This window comes from Thermobia domestica, chromosome 5 (genome assembly GCF_964235325.1).
Source record: "Thermobia domestica chromosome 5, izTheDome1.hap1.1, whole genome shotgun sequence".
Taxonomy (NCBI): domain Eukaryota; kingdom Metazoa; phylum Arthropoda; class Insecta; order Zygentoma; family Lepismatidae; genus Thermobia; species Thermobia domestica.
Window position 1 is genome coordinate 183081024 of NC_137458.1, and position 19426 is coordinate 183100449.

At 34.9% G+C, this 19426-nt stretch overlaps 1 protein-coding gene across 49 annotated transcripts in view; it reads right to left on the reverse strand.

Annotated features, from left to right (window-relative positions):
- Positions 1-19426, reverse strand: part of LOC145686312 (uncharacterized) — a 955404-nt gene that overhangs the window by 171069 nt on the left and 764909 nt on the right. The window contains exon 24 of one of the 49 annotated variants that reach the window (XM_081759479.1): positions 18-734. The exons of the other annotated variants lie outside the window; for them this stretch is intronic. Coding sequence (XP_081615605.1) covers positions 639-734 — 96 coding nt within the window. The 3' untranslated portion in view covers positions 18-638. Of the gene's footprint in view, positions 1-17; positions 735-19426 lie in introns of those variants that run through there. 49 annotated transcript variants of the gene reach the window in all.

Consider the following 19426-nt stretch of genomic DNA (forward strand, 5'->3'; position numbering starts at 1 on the left):
TATTAATTATACTTATCTTCATATACACATTTTGTGATTAGTGTTCTTCTCAAATTCCATGCGAACTACACAAACACAAAACAATATGTTTCAATTCATGCCTATCTTCCTGGCCATGCTTGCAGTTTCCCTATTGTGCCTGGAGAATCCCACACTCAGTGTTTCACGTGGTTAGTCATCTTATTGTTTCCAGTAACACACAACACTAACAAATCTACTCATGCTGCTATACTCACACGTACATGCACACTATATCAAGCAGGCATCTACACGTATATCAACATTATTAAGAATATTCCTAATCACTGTCGGAGTCGGGGAAATAAGGACACTATTTTCTAACCTTTGCAACAACTTTTAAGTTGTTTCGAAATGTCTTCACTCAAAGTTATTGCTATCATATGGTTATTTCGCTTCAAATAGGCTATTCATCATAAAAGACTTCTTTATTCAACTTAGCATTTGTTATGTAAAAATAAAAAGAAGATTGATATCTACAATATCTAGTCTTTCTACATTTAATTGGATCAAATACCTCGATCGGCATTACACATAACGGAAGGGAATGAGATAAATTTAACTAAAGCTCAAAGACCCATCCGAGTGTTTGTACTATGTGCAATAAAAGTTTAATGCCCTTAGTTGGAATCACAATTTTGAAAATACTTGGCAAGCTCAACAATACACTGACTTGAAGAAAACAGCGGTGGGGCTATATGCCCATCTAACAACCCCTGAAACAAGATTGGATACCATTTCCTTCGTCATTTTTGGTAAAACATTATTTTTCGTACGTACTTTACATCTTTTTCAATGCTCATACATACATACATATATATATATATATATATATATATATATATATATATATATATATATATATATATATATATATATATATATATATATATATATATATATATATATATAGTGTGTGTGTGTGTGTGAGAGAGAGAGAGCGCTCTATTCCTATATTACGTGCTTCCAATTCACCTACTGTAAGAAAATAATAAAATTTACAAATAATTGTATAACTATAACGAAATGCATTGGCAGCACAAAACTGGTTTCAAAAAATTTTAATCTCAGCCCGTTTGAGAGTGGTGGCGGCCATTTATGTTGAGTCGCGTGTGCCAATTAGTGATTGCAGAGACATTAGCGCACACTTGTATATCTTGGGATTGGATTTTTGAATATTGCAACAAACATCAGTTTCTTTAGTACTTTCTCTTTTTTAATCCTCTCTTAGTATCAAAAGTATCAATGAAACCCTGAAAGGTGCAAATTACTCCCGAAGTGTAGTATTGAAATTTAACAAATTCCTCTTTCTGGAGTTGAAGTTTATAATAAAGGGGTAAAGTATCAAAGTTAATTCTCTTTATTGTATTTAAATATGGTATTATATTTGTTGTAGATAGAGTAATACGATTAATAAGTGCTTTTCCTTAATTTGATATTTTGAAATTTTTGCAAAGTTTATGAAGTTTGATACCTCTGGTGAGACATGAATTTTGTTTTTTTCCTTTTACAGAATATACATCTACGTAATAGAAAACTGTACTAGAAATTTCAACTTCGACATTAGACTGAACAAAATTATGAATTCTTAAAAACAGCATGGAAAAATTCGTTCACGATACTCCGAACCATTTGTTTCTGAACTACTTTACCAGGGTGCAACATGTTATTTTAATTTGTTATTTCAATTTTAATGTTAAATGGCTTATACCTCAGTCAAGTGTAGTTTAAGCTTACAACATTTCTAATGTCCTTTTTATTTGTGATAGGTTATCAATTTTATTTAATTTTCAAAATTAAACTTTTTTATTTGAATGTTGTACGTTTATTCTAAGGCGTAGGGAATTTAACATTAAAACTGAAATAACAAATTAAAACAATGTGTCCCGTGATTCACATTGGTAAAGTATTTAGTTCAGAAACAAATGGTTGAGAGTAGCGTAAAAATGAGTTTTCCGAGAAATTTTTTCAAAATTCATAATTTTGTTCACAAATACCAAAATTGAAATTTTTAGTATAGATTTCTATTACACAGATGTATATTCCGTATTTAAAACATTCTTATTCCATGTCTCATCAGAGACATCATTCTTTAAACTTTACCAAACTTATTTAAATACATTATTTCAAATTTAGAAAAAGCCACAAAATATGGAAGAAGAACTCACCAATGTTACTCTAGTTATAGTGAATATAGTACTAAGTCAACTTTGAAATTTTCAACAACTTTTTGAAAATTTGTGGTGTCGTAAGCTTAAATTTAAATAAGCATTGGACATAAAATGTTGAACATTTAATTAAAACTAACTAACTAACTCTATGGCCTATGGAACCCGAACGTTCAATGCCGCGTTCACAAAAGTTCTCCACTGACTTCTATCCTTAGCTAATTGGAGCCAGTTTCTACTTTGTATTCATACCTCTGCGAGATCCATCTTAATATTGTCCTTCCATCTGCGCCTAGGTCTTCCTAATGGTCGTTTCCGATTGGTCTTCTAGTCAAGACTTTGAAAGCGTTTCTACTTTCTTCCATTCTAGCTACATGATCTGCCCATCTAAGCCTCCTAGACTTGATGACCCTAACAATGTTGGGTAAACCGTATAAATTATGTAGTTCCTCGTTATGAAATTTCCACCATTCCCCATTCCCGTTCCTCTTGCGTCCGAATATTCATCTCAGGATCCTGTTCTCAAATACTTTCAGTCTATGTTCTTCCCTCAGAGTAAGCGACCATGTCTCGCAACCATACAGAACAACAGGCATGGTTATCGTTGAACATTTAATGCTATTTAAAATGGTTTTAAATTAATATCTTCGAAAATAACTGAGGTACAGCGTTTACAACAAACATCTGAAAAATGTCAAATAGACTTACGCGCTTATACAAAATGGCTGATCAAATGAAAATTAGAATCTTTAAAAAAGTGAATGATGTTTTTTAACTCTCTAAATACAGTACAACTATTTGTACAAAAAATTAAAAAAAGAAAAATTGTCAGCAACCATCATTGGCTGATTTTATATGGTTTTATCCAAGGGGAGTCGGGTTCACATAAGCCAAAAGATAATTTTGAAAATGAAATAGAAAAGGAGAGAAAAACTTTCATGACAGTGGAAGAAAATTCCGACGTGGCCCGGCAATAGGAACAAGTTATAGTACTTTAAGATTGCTTCTGATAAATATGAGACTAATGAATACGGTAAGAGACGTGGTCTGAGAGAGTGGAGGATATACTGAAATATGTACAAAAATGGTACTAGTCAACCAGTTCATATTACCTATGATCAGTGTTTGTTGAAAGATTTATAGCCAATAGTTTTACAGAGTGTAGTCTCCAAAATAATTACCACAGATAAGTAATATTACTAATAATATAATGGCCAAAAAGACTATGGGGGAGAATGTGAGACTCGCTGTCTAGTATCGCACTACTAAGAACCCTTTAATTTATCTCTCTTACACCAGTCTTCTTCTAACTGAATTGAAAAGTCAATATCTATATTATAAAAGAGAACGTACAAATCCTTTGTTCCCTCATCACGCTAATACGGCTGAACCAATTTCTTTCATTTTTGGGGGGTTATTAGGATTTGGACCCTAGATGGTTTTTATCATATCACTTTAATTTTTAATTACCAGTGTCTTGAGATAATTGACCATTCAAGTGTCCATAACGTACAAATCCTTTGTTAGTTCATCATAGGTATAAAAATAAACGTATTTATATGCAACCCGCATGACCGTGTCACTCGGCGGGTTAACATAAATGACAGGCGCTATAATGTTAACATTTACTGCAATTTGAAAGCGAAAAAGTAAAAATTATCTAAGTAACAAAGTTTATTGCGTTCCGGGGTGACCGCAGCGAAGCGGGGTGAACGCTGCTAGTACTAAATAAATAAAAAATAGAATACGGGATTACGTCCAATTAATCCTTCTTTACTGGCTCCTCTCAAAAACTTAAATGCTAAGGGTATGATTATACATATTCTTACTACATCCGGGTACAGGGAAGCTTTTATTTTAAAGAACGAAACATTATCTTGATCTGTTATAATATTTTATTCAAAAACTAGATATGAGGAAAAACTAAAAAATTCTCTATGAAACGCAGCAAGAGTTCTCGTTTAGCACTCGGAAAACTTGACTCGTGAAGAATCGAACTCAGAACCCATCACTCCCTAACTAGACACAATTATGCCAAAGGACCCTTAAAACTTAGAGCATACTTGAGCATATAAGTTTCTCTGCTCTCGCTAGCGGCACAGCTCCACTTAGCCTTCACTTCAAAAGCAGTTCTTTGACTCAAAGAAAATGCTCGGCCTATCTACACAGGACTCCAGAACTTAAGAGAACCTGTGAAAAGGGATACCAGACTAAAAAAGTACTACAAGGTATTAGGTTATGTTCATGGAAGAAACACGTCTCTCTCTGCGAGACAATAAACTGGCCACCAACAATTAGGCCTTGCCCTAATAAAGGTCTCACTCTAAAAGAGACCAGAAACTTATTTCTTTTTCAAGCACTGATACAGGATTAGGACCAGGGAAACAAACTTTTAAATCGAGAAACAAAGTTCTCGAACCAGAGGCACATCGAACCCAAAACCATTGGTATTCGTAAAAAGAATTCCTTAATAAGCCTATCCAAGAGATTAAAACATCTCAAAATATAAAACCTATTTAATACATATCCCCACGTTTCCGGCGGGATTAAAATTCAAGACCCAACAAACAAAAAAGAATTCTCCCCAGAAAACTATTATTTAGTTATCTACTTAAAAAACTCCTATTCCCTATCCTCGGTCATTCCGAAAGACCATCCTACTCTACCAGCCTTAAACAGCATAGCTAAAAAAATATGGCTGATCCAACAGATATTAGGACCTTCGGTCGAACGTAACCATGTGGTCCAGTGTGTCAGAAGAACCCCGACCGAGCGAAACAGCTCTGTTTATATACGATTCTGCTCATTGGCAGCATCCATGAACGAAAAGATCCCCAGCTAAAATGAAAGTTCGTTACTAATTTGAAAAAAAAAAAAAAAATTAAAAATAAAAAAATTAAAAAAAATAAATAAAACGACGCTACCAACTTCCCCCCTTGGTTCTTAAACTATAGAAACAAATGGAACAGTGTATCTAGCTAAGAAGTAAAATTTTAGAAGCAATTTCTCTAAGGTTATATGCAATATATTATATATATATTAAAATAAAATTATTATACAAATAACATAACAAAAGAAACACTGACCAAAGCTTAAAACACACTTTATTTTAAATTATAATAACGGTTACTACAATTTAAAATAAAGTGTGTTTTAAGCTTTGGTCAGTGTTTTTTTTTTTTTTTTTTTTTTTTTTTGTTACAATAATCAATCCAAAGCCATGGATAGTCTTACAAATAATATACAGATAAATTATACAAATTAAATAAATATTGGAACTCCTTATAGACTATATATATATATATATATATATATATATATATATATATGCATTTAAATAATTATCCAGGCCTGGAATTATTGAACCTTAAACTATTACATATTATATATATATATATATATATATATATATATATATATATATTAATCCAGATATCTTTATACAGTTAGCTTATTACAGGTAAATGTCCACTTACAAGAGTTGAAGGAATTGTAATTAGTAGAAGTTCAGGAGGACATGAAAGATTAGAGCTGCTTCGCATATTGTGAATTTTTTTAATACAGAGGAATCAAATATAATAATCGAGTTACGGCATCACATTAACTCGATTGGTTGTGCTACATAATTGAAGTTCCAATTTCCAGTATTCTTCTTCTGAGGTTAGCATTTTTTTCAATTGGTTTGACGTACCACTCCATTCTTTCCTATCCTGAGCCAGACCTTTCATTTTCAAGTACTCTGTCTTCCCTAAATATTCTATGAATTTGATTCGTACCTTTCAATCACTGACTCCCTCCAGATATTTTTTATTTTGACACTTCCTTCCTAGCTAATATGGTGATTTTTCCATGTCTGATAATGCATCCAATCATCATAATCTTTTTGAAATATTCTTTAGTATACTCCTCTTCTCTCACTATTTTCAATATGCTTTTATTTAATACCTTATTCATCCATCAGATTTTCAACATCCTTCTATAGCACCACATTTCAATGCCTTACACTCTCATTTTTAATTCATTTCTTTGAGTTCATATCTCGCATCCATACAACGCCTAACTCCACATATAGTTTCTCAGGTCTTGAGTTTTATATCTGGGTTTTTGGTTAGAAGCTTTTGTTTTCCTTCGAATTCTTTTTTCGATTGAACTATTTTGGATTTTACATTTTGTTTGCAGCTATTATCTCTTGTTATTTCACTCTCTTTGGTATTTATTTTACTTGTATCAATTGTGCATCTCTTGACTTTTGTTTTGCTCTTGTTGATCTTCATGTTGAATTTGCTGCTAACCACTTGTTGCATTTCATTTAGATCGGCTTCTAAGTACACTGTCTTTCAACAGTGTCGCAAATGCAAGCAGTGTATTTTCTGTCCATGAACATTTTTCAATTGTGTGTCAGTATCCTTGGTATCTTTTACTACTACTTCAAAGCACATATTAAACAAAATCTTTTAGTTTAAAGTCCCATGATTATAGCCTTTAGGTTAAGGGAGATGGATGATTAAGGCAGATGAATGATGGGGAAAAAAATGGTGGAATGATGATATGTGTGGAAACGGGAGTACCCCGAGAAAACCGACGGGCACGATGTTGTCCATCACAAACTTACATGGCCGGAGATCGAACCAGGGACCCTACGGTAAGCTTAATTTGTAGAGGCACCAGAGGTAAGCGATCTACAGATTAAACAAAACTGTTGACAATGAACGTCCTTGCTGACCCCCTTCTGAATTACTGCTTCTCTTCTTTTTCCCTTCTACCTCAATTGTCGTCTTAAATCCTGGAATAGATTGTATATTATTCTTCACTTCCATAGTTTATTCGGGATTTATATATATATATATATATATATATATATATATATATATATATATATATATATATATATAAAAGACACTTTGTTTCATTCTACATTATCAAACACTTTCTCCAAGTCTAGAAATGCTACGTAAATTGCTCTTCCCACTCAAACTCTATCAATTCTCTTAATGTGGATATTGAGTCTCGTGTTCCAGTATTCTTCTGAAACCAAACAGGTCCTCTACTCGTACTTTTATTCAGGCTTCCAATTTTTTATAGATTATTTTTATCAAGAATTTTGAGGCATGATTAAGCAAGATAAGCAAGCTTACCATTCTTTGACTCTCGCATTTCTCATAATCTACTCTTTCTGTTATTGCCACTATCTTGCTTCTCTGGAATTCTGGACGCACCTTCCCTTATTTATCAACGTTGTTGATTAATTTATACAACTTACCTTGAAATTCCTGTCCCGCACATTGAATGATTTCTGCTGTTATCTCTCTGAACTCCTGGAGCTGTTCCATGTTTTATATCTTGTAATGCTTTGTCGCATCTGACCTAAGTATGAAGTTTCCTATTGTTTTCTTTTCTACTTTTTCTATGTTTTCCAGTTCCTCTAGTTGCTCGTCGCTTTCATAGAACCTTTCAAAATATTCGTTCCAGTTTTCACTTTACTATCAGTGTTAGTTATGGATCCTCACCCTTTACCTTCAATACATCAATCTTTGCTTTTCGTGGTTTGAAGTTCCTTTTAAACTTTTTGTAAGCCAAAAGTGTTCATATATATTTTTTGTATTTCTCCACATTGCTGTCTTAACCACTCTTCTTTGTTAGGTCTCCATTTTAGAATTATCTTATTTCCTCCTTTTTATATTGCTTCTTCGCCACACTGTTCCTAATATTCTTACATTCTAATCCATTAATTGGACAATTTCCATGGTGGTCCATTCTTTCGTTGCCATGGAACACTTTGTGACAATACTTCTTTCGTGGTAGTCAGTAGGCCAATTTTTATGTATGATCATTCCTACCTAACTTTTCCTTTGTTAGTTCGTTCTTGTGTTATCTTCCCTACTTCTTTTTCAAGGAAGTTCCTTGAATTTCGTTGTTCTTCAGGATATTTGTATCAACTTTTCATCCTCCTTTTCTTTCTTTCTTTCTTTCTTTTTCCCTAATTTTTCAAATTTCAGCTCGTTATTGGTTGGGACAAACGACAAAGTTGGGATCACTGTCCACATTTGCTCCTGGATAATACCCCCAGCTCTTTATTTGGTTTCTGAACCTTTACTTCACACGTATGTAATCTATCTGAAAAATGCCAGATCAACAAAAGCACCAAAGTAAAAAATCTGTGCTTATGTTTTATGAACAAAGAGTTTGCTAACTACTTTGTTCTTCATGCCAACTTCAATCAGTCTTTCTTCTCTTTCGTTGCACTTTAATAGTCCATATTTTCCTTGTATTTTTTCCTCTACGCCTTCACCTAGAAATGCATTTTAATCTCCTACCAAGCTTACTTCATGATTGTGTGCTGTCGTTGGGATATATAAGTCGATGATAGATGCATTCCTTGTTCGGTAGCTAATTTTATTGTTAAAACTGTCATTTATTACGTTGTAACTTCTCACTTCTCGTCCTATCATCTGATTCATTATAAACTTAACTCCAGTGACTCCGTTTTCCGCTTCCGAGTTGACAATTTTATTCACTTGACCAGAAATCATCATGCTCTTTCCCCTCTACTTTGCTGATCCCCACTGCAACCCTATATCCACGTTCATTTTTTGTTTCTTCTTTCACACTTTGTAACTTGCCTTCCGTGTTAAGACTCCTAATGTTTCATTCTCCAAAATGAATTACTAACCGATGCCTTTCACTGGTTAGGAATTTTTTTTCTTTTTGTCAACACTCGACTAGGTTTTGTTGTTGCCAGAGCAGCTGCAAGCGCGCCTAAACTTTTATTCTATTAATAATTTATATTTTAATCAGATTATGCACTCTTACTGCTAACTGTATCAAGTAAGTTCTATCACGATAATTTCTGGAGCGCGGTGCACCACTCAATTCTAGATTAAATTTAGCTTTGGTACTGGGAGAAACGAGAATTTTCCCTGGTATTGCAGTTTTTCCGCACTCTGTTATTACATAAATTCCTACTAATAGTTGTTTTTTTTCTTTCTTATCCTGCCCTCTTCATTACCTACGGATTAAAACTACGAGAATTAAATTAACCTACTGTTTCACCAACATTTAGTAAATATCTTTACATCGTTGTTCAACTAATAATTTATTAACGTTTTGAGAACATCTTATGCCACAAACGCCGTGTACCTGATGTCTGATCAGCTAAATTCACTCGTAAATCCTGGAGTAAATTTGTTGTAAGCTGGGAGGGGGGGAAGGGGGAGTTGACATTTAGAGCAGTTTATCGAAAACAAATTCGTTCTATAGCACGACATAGATGACGTGTTGTCTGAACTCCAATTTCAGTGGTGGCGTTAGGATCAACTAGGCGGTCAAAACACTTTCCGCTTTCTGTTTGACAAATCGCTGTTGCCACGTTCTCACCCTACCCCTCTTCCCCGTCCCTTCCCTCTTCATTTTACCTGAACGTCAAAAAGTAGAAGGACGAATGAGTCTTTTTACTCAGGATTTTTTAATATTGTGTTGGTGGTGGATACAAAATTTGTTTATTTTGTAAAACTATTTTCAGACTACCGCATGTCTGTTAGTATCTAGCTTCCGTGTACGCATTTGAGTTCTTTACTCGTTTTAGGCCTATATACCGGCACGTTTTCGTTTAGGTATGCATTCTGCCGTTCCATTATTATAACTGATTTACGTAAATTCTCTTGCACTTCGTTAAAACGGAAGATAAAAGACTACCAAAGACTTACTATATAATGATGCAATAGACTAGGCTTCCTCAAGGGCGCCGATCCGAGGGGGGCCCGGGTCCCCCAAAGCTCATGTGGGCCCCCTATTGTATTTATGAATATTTAATATTTGGCATAATTTGAATGCAAATTGTCTTAAAATCCTCATATTATATATATATATATATATATATATATATATATATATATATATATATATATATATATATATATATATATATATATATATATACCTTCTGGATCTGAATGCCCCCTCCCCCCCAAAAAAATTACAGAGAAATCGGCGCCCTTAGGCTTCCTCAATCTATTTATTTTATATCACGACCCCCTTCTATCACGCCTTCTTGCCTGCGAGCCTCACAATTAATTTCCTGTTTATAAGTTTTTGTTTTTTTGTTTATTGCTGTTCATCGCTTACAATTGTAAGTTCTATTTGTATTTTTCTTGTATTTAAATCTGCAAACTTAAGGAGTTTCAATCCTCTTTTATTCTAATTGTTTTTAAAACGATTCTCGTAATTCCTCAATATGCTTTTTTGTATTTGGAAACAAGTGTACAAAAAAAAAATATGTCTGAAAAGAAGTTCAAAAATTTTTTAAAAATATTTTTCTGCTACTAGACCCTAGTTACATTTATCATTTACATCTCCCTTCGCACCCGGGCTTTGGTGGCTCAGTGGTAAGTCGGTGGCAATAGCCGAGTGGTCTCGGGCGTTCGGCTTCATATCCCTCTGAAGAGCATGGTTAACTGTCCTGGACCTTTTTGTGTTCGCGTCCCTGTCGTGTTTGGATTAAGAAGAAATTTCACGAACTGTCTATGGCGAACACTATTCCGGTTGGAACGAACTTTAAAAATAGAAAAGGTGGTAGAGAGTTCATCTATGGTGCATTGGATCCTTGGTTCGATCCCAGCTCGGGCCAAGTGAGCTTTGTGGTGGACAAACATCGTGTGCATGTGTTTCCTCGAGGTACACCCGTTTCCTCCTACTTCATTTCACCATTTAATTGTTTTCTCATCATCACAGTTTCATTTAGCGTAGCCGGTATGATCGTAGGACGTAAACTTAAGATTTCATTTTTTTCAACCCTCATATTCTAGCGAGTCCAAGGTTGAGAAACCTCGCAATAGACAAAGTGGACAATTTATTATGAAAGAAATGTCGCACGACTGTGTCCTTTAGGCTGAATGAAACGGATGATAGATAAAAGTGAATTACAAAATTACATGTACTTTTGTGCTTTCACTGGAAATCGAACCCGGGACTATGTGCAACAAAGCCACACGCGGTAGCTACTAGACCAGAGGGAAGGGCTATTTTAATATCAAATAATAGGGATCTATAGGTGCCTTCCATTTCAACTCAGGCAAAAAAATATAAAATTGTACCATCACCATCTCAGACATTGTTGAAACTTTTTTTATAGCAACTAGACATGTTTTTAAGAGACCCATATTTTTTTGTTTTGTCGAAAAAAAATTTCCCGCCAAGTAATGGGCCATCAAAGACGGGGAGTACAATTTATGAATTGTAGAAGACATGGAAAATGGTCAACTTCGGAGCCTCACCATTCGGCTACGGAGACAGGTAGAGTTATAATTCTTGTTGTGTTATGTACATAGGGATATAAATAAACTATATTTTATTATAGTTTGGTTTGCGCATGCGTATCTTTTTGTACATAAATTAACAAATGAACGTCAATTTATCTGAAAAGTCGAAGTTTGCGAATTTTTTTCGAGCACTTCCGGTTCGAATTTTAAAATTCTGTTTTCATGGTTGATAAGACCTGGTTACCCGCTTTCCGAAAATATTTTTGTATCGCTTCTGTGTGCAACCGTTTTGTCGCAAAAACTTCGAGAAATTGTAAAATTTTCAAAAATCGCCATGTTTGGGCGCCATTTTCTCGAAAACACCATCTTTTAAAATTCTGAAATTTTGTCAGATGGTTCAACGTTACATGAAAAATAAACACACCAAATACCATTCTCGACCAATGTTTCATGAATTAACTGCAGCCTTTTAAAGTTAGCGAAGTTTCGTTAACTTTGATGTCACAGTTAGCAACACTGGGAACAATAAAAGTGCAATGATTTGATGATGTTTGTGGTTCACATTCATTAAATCAAGAATAAAAGGTTTTCTTGACTGTTTTTTTCATTATTTTGATCAAGAAGGCTCTCTGAAATAGTAAAACGAGCCTCCCCCTACTCCTCCGTTTTCTTAAACCGAAATAATCTCAGGTGGAAATTACGATTACGAAACGCACAAATTTCAAGTTCACTTACTTAAAATGGTCTTTGGAAACAAAATTTCACTGATTCTTTTTATTATTATTTTTACATGGACCATTTATTTTTACATTTGCTTGGTTGGTGTCTTCTTCGCTAATAGCATGTAACTGTGCAGGTGCTCCAATAGGTGTTGGCTCACTCACAACTCGTCCAGGAGTGGATCTAGGGGGAAGAAACTTTTTTTATTTTATATATAAATAAAACCGATCTCAGAGTTTGGAGCTCTTAAAAGTAGCTCTAAGTAGCAGTATTACTCCTCCCCCCTCCAGAAGTCCGTCCTGGATCCGCCCCTGCGTAGCACATTGTCGATAGTCACAAATGCTGAAGGTCCATGTGGAAGCATAAACAGCACTTCAACTTCACGTAATTCATGATTTATTCATAAAATTTCTGCTACGCACCACTGGTTATCATACATATAAGTATTATGTATGTAACAAAAGTTCCTTTTTGAAGATTTCTTAAATCTACACTTTGAATTGCAGAAGTTCGATTTTGGGGGAAGCATGAAGTTAGTTCATGGTGACCCGTTACTGCCATAAAAACTTCACCATTTTCCGAAAGCCAAAGATGACTTAGTTGAATACCAGTTACCGGTCGCATACTTTCCCTTTTTTTCTTCCGGAAGTCGTCGAATTCAGTTCCAGGCAACAAAACGAGAGTAATACCCGGAGTTTGTACTTCAACTATACTCACAAATTCTTCTGCGGTTTTAGTGGGGGCGCGGTGGCTCAGTGGTAGAGCGTTCACCTCCGGTGCTTGGGGTCCCTGGTTCGATCCCAGCTCGCGCCGTGTGGGCTTTGTGGTGGACAAACACCGTGCTCGTGGGTTTTCTCGGGGTTATCCCGTTTCATCCCACTTTCTGCATTTCATTCATTTCTTATAATCATCGTCTTCTTTAGCCTAACCGGCATAAGCGTGGCACGTAAAACAAAGATTTCATTTCATTTTTTCTTCTGCGGTTTTAATACTGTGTATCTGTTTTTGCTTATGGTTATGCCGCGTTGCCACATTCTGTACACCTCCCCCCCCCCCCCTCAATACCGTCGCAGAGACCCTTGCATGGCCGGTTTCATTGCAAAACCACTGCTTTATCGGACCTGTCTGCATCTCGAACATCTTAAAGCGATTTTTAAAGTGGGATGCAGCACCATCAGAAATCACTGACACGGTTTGGGAAATTGTAGACACTTATGTTCTCGTATTCAAACCTTTTTCTATAAAATATATTTTCGCTTTTCTTCGAGTATTTTTAGAATCTTGTCTATGGCTATGAGTACATGAGCCGAATCGCGTGTTTTATCGTCGTTTATTACAACAAAACTCTCAGTTGTTTCACATTCCGGTGATGACTCTGAATTTCACTTTGCAGAATAACAGTCCAGTTTTCAACGAAGTCCACATGAAGTAAAATAGAATTTGTATCTTTAAATTTTATACGGTGCTTTCCGGTAGCAATTAATTCTCTTTGGATTTTCTTGATGTAATCATGAATTACAATTCTTACAGTTAAACCAGCAATGTACGATACGAAAACAGAAAGTGGCACTGTTTTTTAACGAGATTATTGTTTTCCCATATGGCATACGTAACACTTTCATTTTCATCAGGATCAATGACTAAAGACTCCACACTTATTCCTTCCACTCCAGGACATTCACCTCATTCTTGAAGAAGACAGTTGTCATTTTCTACGAATCATACTACTAAAGGAAATAGGTCACTCATGACAGCTTCAATACAGGCTCCACCTTTGATTTGTAGCAACGCAGTAGCAGCTAACTTAGAATTTGCACAAAATATACATATATACACTCACTCTCTCTCTCTCTCTGTCTCTCCCTTCCCTCGCAGGTTGCGGACTGACCCACTTTAGTCGAATACTGTAAAATTCCGAGTGACCCATTCTTATGTTGGGATTGTTCTGTTTAAAAAGTCAGTAAATTTCTTTGGAACGCGTAAGAAAACGTTTCGATTTTTTTTTTAACTTCTTGTCCTTTTTCGATCACTGTAATAACATCGCACTTAATTGAGACTTTGTCTGGAGCATTCCAAATCATCACTGAGGTAATAGTTCAGGCTTTTTGTAGATCATCAGAATTTATTGGATTTCAAGTATAAAAATTTGTGTTTTTCGTAATCGTAATTTCCACCTGAGATTATTTCGGTTTAAGAAAACGGAGGAGTAGGGGGAGGCTCGTTTTACTATTTCAGAGAGCCTTCTTGATCAAAATAATGAAAAAAAAACAGTCAAGAAAACCTTTTATTCTTGATTTAATGAATGTGAACCACAAACATCATCAAATCATAGCAACTTTTATTGTTCCCAGTGTTGCTAACTGTGACATCTAAGTTAACGAAACTTCGCTAACTTTAAAAGGCTGCAGTTAATTCATGAAACATTGGTCGAGAATGGTATTTGGTGTGTTTATTTTTCATGTAACGTTGAACCATCTGACAAAGTTTCAGAATTTTAAAAGATGGTGTTTTCGAGAAAATGGCGCCCAAAAATGGCGATTTTTGAAAATTTTACAATTTCTCGAATTTTTTGCGACAAAACGGTTGCACACAGAAGCGATACAAAAATATTTTCGGAAAGCGGGTAACCAGGTCTTACCAACCATGAAAACAGAATTTTAAAATTCGAACCGGAAGTGCTCGAAAAAAATTCGCAAACTTCGACTTTTCAGATAAATTGACGTTCATTTGTTAATTTATGTACAAAAAGATACGCATGCGCAAACCAAACTATAATAAAATATAGTTTATTTATATCCCTATGTACATATCACAACAAGAATTATAACTCTACCTGTCTCCATAGCCGAATGGTGAGGCTACGAAGTTGACCATTTTCCATGTCTTCTACAATTCATAAATTGTACTCCCCGTCTTTGATGGCCCATTACTTGGCGGGAAAATTTTTTTCGACAAAACAAAAAAATATGGGTCTCTTAAAAACATGTCTAGTTGCTATAAAAAAAGTTTCAACAATATCTGAGATGGTGATGGTACATGCTCTGCCTGAATTGAAATGGAAGGCACCTATAGTGAAATATGCATGTGATATAATACAAAAGGTCTGGACTAAAGGTGGGATTTTCAAAAAATGTCAGCATACTTATTATACCGTTAGGAGGCAATGATGATGAGATAGGGGGAACGAATCTTATGTATGTTCTGTATATCAAGTAAGTTTTTCGTCAGTTATTTTTCTTTATTTCTGGCGTGCGTGTGTAAAGTCGGATAAGTCAGAAAAACACTAATTGAGAAAAATAAATTTGAAAGTTTGAAAAATTGCTGTAAATCCCTAAATGAGGCCATAGTAATTTTATTTATTTTTATTGTTATTTTAATACAAGAATAACGATTTTACATGTACATCTCAGCAATTTGAAAGTTATTTTGGATTTTAGACAATACTTGAAAAATATACTTCAGTTCAAGCTTGGACTTGTCCGACTTTACACGAAAAATAATATGACTTGTCGTACTTTACACAAGACTTGAGGCAAGCTTTACGGGATATAATTTATGATTTTGTTTGTTTTTATCGCTTTACTTAAGTATATTTCAATGACATTAAGGACATAGCTGTATGTGTTTCATACAAATTTACTTCAAACAACACTCAAAAGAATACTAAAACAAAAAACAAATAAAAACACTTTACAATACTTGACTGACTGAATTCTTTGCAATCAGTTTTATTATGGGTTCATCTTTTAAAATATGAATTGTCGATCTATATGTTGCTGCAAACTTACTTCTATTTTGACATCTGTAAAATATGTTCTTAAATGATTAAATTACCATTCTGCATTCCTCTATTCCTTGCAAAATTCGGAACTTCTTTGGTAATATAACACAAACTTGAAAAAAAATAATGCACTGAAGCTTTATCGTCACTGAACACATGAATAATATCAACAAACACTATGCTTTACGAAAAAGCTGCACATCATGTTTAAGACTTATCACAATATTACTAAAATGACACTTGTAGGCTCCTAGTCTTCTAATATGAAAAATATACTAAATTTTTTACACTTTTTGTCTCACTGTATAGCTCTAGCATTTGCAAAATAGGGACTTTCTGCTACATATAGCACAGAAACTTGGAGGCATAATGCACAACTACAAAATACACAATCACTTCTGCAACACACAATGCGTAATGAAAACTAATATAAATAAAAAGAGTAAAATGAACACACACTATTTGGATAAAAGATCAGCCACATTTCACAGCACAACACAATATCACCACAGATCACATAGCCTAACGATATCACCACACTGACACTTGGCTTAAGGAATATAGTCTTCCATGTCTTCATCTTCAACCGCATCAGGCAAAGTGTTGCGGACATCTGTGCTTGTTTTCAGGTTCCTATAGAATTCCCAAAACGTCTCGGAGATGAATGGCAAAAGATCAAGTAGATCCCTCTTCTTTTCCACCGATATAGGATTTGGTCCATTGTAGCAAACCTTTGGTTCAAGCTTTCTTGTCTGTCTCCCTCTCCTCCTGAAGCTGACCTTTCTGAAAATTCCGTCCTTGTCCAGATGTGTTTTAAAAGAAAAGCTGCCAGGATTCTGCTGATCGTAACGAAGCCACTGAATGTCTCTCCAAAAGATCCGTTCTCCTTCCATGTCAGTTTTTCGTAAAATTAAATCCTGTTTCAGTAGTGATGAGAAGTCAAGGAAGTCTGCAGTTGACATTTCTGTAACAAGGAATGGTGTTTTCCTGCCTGTAACACGAACTAATTGGGCCCAATCATGTGGATGATGTATTGGAAGTCCATACTTCTTCTTTTTTTCAATTAAGCTGTGGTCTCCATCACTTTCCATATGAGTGTGACCAGGGATTAAAAATTTATGGTCGATGGATAATATATTTGGATTGTTTTGGATAGCGACCATGCACATCACAGCCATATGGCTATTTTTGTTTTGTCCTTGGCAAGAATCAGAGTACATTATTACATGACGTACATTAGGTTCTAGTCCCATTAAATACTTGTAGATACAGGATGCAATTTCGTTGGCTCCTCTTGCAGCCTGCCCTTCATGCCACATGAAACAATGCGCTTGTTGCGTTTTACAGTTATGAACTGTTAGGTTGTAAGTCCAAAGCTGCCTCTTATAGAATGCAATAGAGTTAGTAACAACTGGTGTCGGAAGGCACTGTTGAAGATCGAAAGTGAGGGTAAGAGTATCTGGATTGTTCCTTGATATTTCCTTATCTCTTCTTTTTTCTTCGTATGCCAAATCTGCCTTTTCAGTGTGCTTTTCCCATTCTTCTTTCATCATTAATCTATCGTTACCTTCGGACAGTTTCATTCTCATTTGAAATTTGTCACATACATGGCATGTATCAGTTTTATTTTTCTTAATAGCTATGTTAAATTCATGAAAAATAGACTCGTAAATTCTACGACTCACGGGATTCTCTGGACATTGTTTTGTGTATTCCCTGTATAGATCTGACAAAGTAAAGTGACTTGGTAAATACGTTTTGTCAGATTTTTTCCGAGTATAGTGACTCTCGTAAGTTGGTATAGAGAGAATATGTCTTCTAACTGCTTCTGTTGTCTGATCTGGCAATTTAGAAACTGCTGGATGTTTCCCTCTCATGTCCTGGTCTGGAATTCCAGATAATTGTGACCGTTTCTTTTGAATAACTGTTTCAATGAAAGCCTTTGTTTCACCGAATGTTTTTATAAAACATGATTTACAAATTCCCTCAAGTTTTCCATTTATACTTAAATTGTATTTTACAGTTATCTGTCTAAATCGGTGTTTATTAGGATCATTTGTCCGTATTCTTGTATTGGCCTTATCTTGAATATCGATCAAACTGGAAATATACAGAACCCGTTTGTCGAAGCTTCCCATATTCCAATAGTCTTTGTGTAGTTCTACTCTGTATTCGTCTTTTATTCTTTCACTACACTTCATTCTGCATGTTCCTAGCGGTTGCATAACTTTTTCCTTCACTACTTTTCCTGATTTTGTTGTGTATTGTTTTCCTGTGTTTCGGGCTTCTTTTCTTTGTTGCCGTACTTCTCTTGTGTCACCTTTGCTTCCTCTCTTTTCTATCCCTTCATTAACTGATTCATTTGTTTCTTTCTCAATATTAATATCTTGACGTTGGCTTAAGAGATCTTGATCACATGTTACATCTTGATTAGAAGTACTGGGTAGATGTTCGTGTGGTTCTCCAAAAATCTTAAAGGATTCCTTATAGCGTACTTCTTTACCTCTCACCATAACTGTACTATTGTCTTCTATTTCGATGTTTTTAGCAAACTGACGTTTAACCTTCTTTCGTCTTTTTATTCCACCACTTTTCTTTTCTCTCGTTATTACCTTCCTATCATCCACGTTTTCATCTAAATCCGAAAGTGTTTCTGAATAGTCGTTTGGGTTAAAAAGAGGATCTTTATCGCTATCATCAGAACAGTCAATTATTTGCCTTAAGTTATCTGATTGCTGAATGTCATCATGAGAGTCTTCCATTTTGCGTTTTTTAGCTAACGCAACAATCAACTTACTCCTGGAAAGCATTTCTAACAACTGCTGCTGTAGAGTGTGCTATTAATTTCACGTACAGAAGGAAATAAGTAAATTTTCCGACCGTAGTCATATTAGTGATTAAATAACGTTTCGAATGAAAGATTTCTATTGTATTGGCGGCGGCTTTATTAAAAATTCTTGAAGCTAGAATTTGCTTTTCAGCATTGCCTTTCAAAAGCTAGCTTTAAAAAAGAAACAAAATATATAAAGGAACCGACATTTTATTTTGAGCTTTGCTTTTATTTTCAATCTAAAGAAACTACACGAAGCTATTGTTGTGTTATTACTATTATTGTTTTCGGCTTGTAACACGAGTATATCCCTCGCACCACCTGCAAGCATAGTAGAATACACACACACTACTAAAATATTTTTTCAAGGACAGAAGAAATAATATCAAGTTTCATACAGCATATCGATGCAACTTAACCGTATTTGGACACTCAGTATACCACAAAATCAGGTGTAAAATCGGACAAGTCATTCAATCTTGACTTAACCTACTACGCACATAAAGTAAGAATAGTTCAAAGTCAGACAAGTCACGTTTTTCTGACTTAACCGTCTTTACACACGCAAAACATTAACTTTGCCCATTTGTCTGATTATGCACACTTCCATATCTCTCTTAAATATGAAGTTATGACTTAGCCGACTAGACACAAA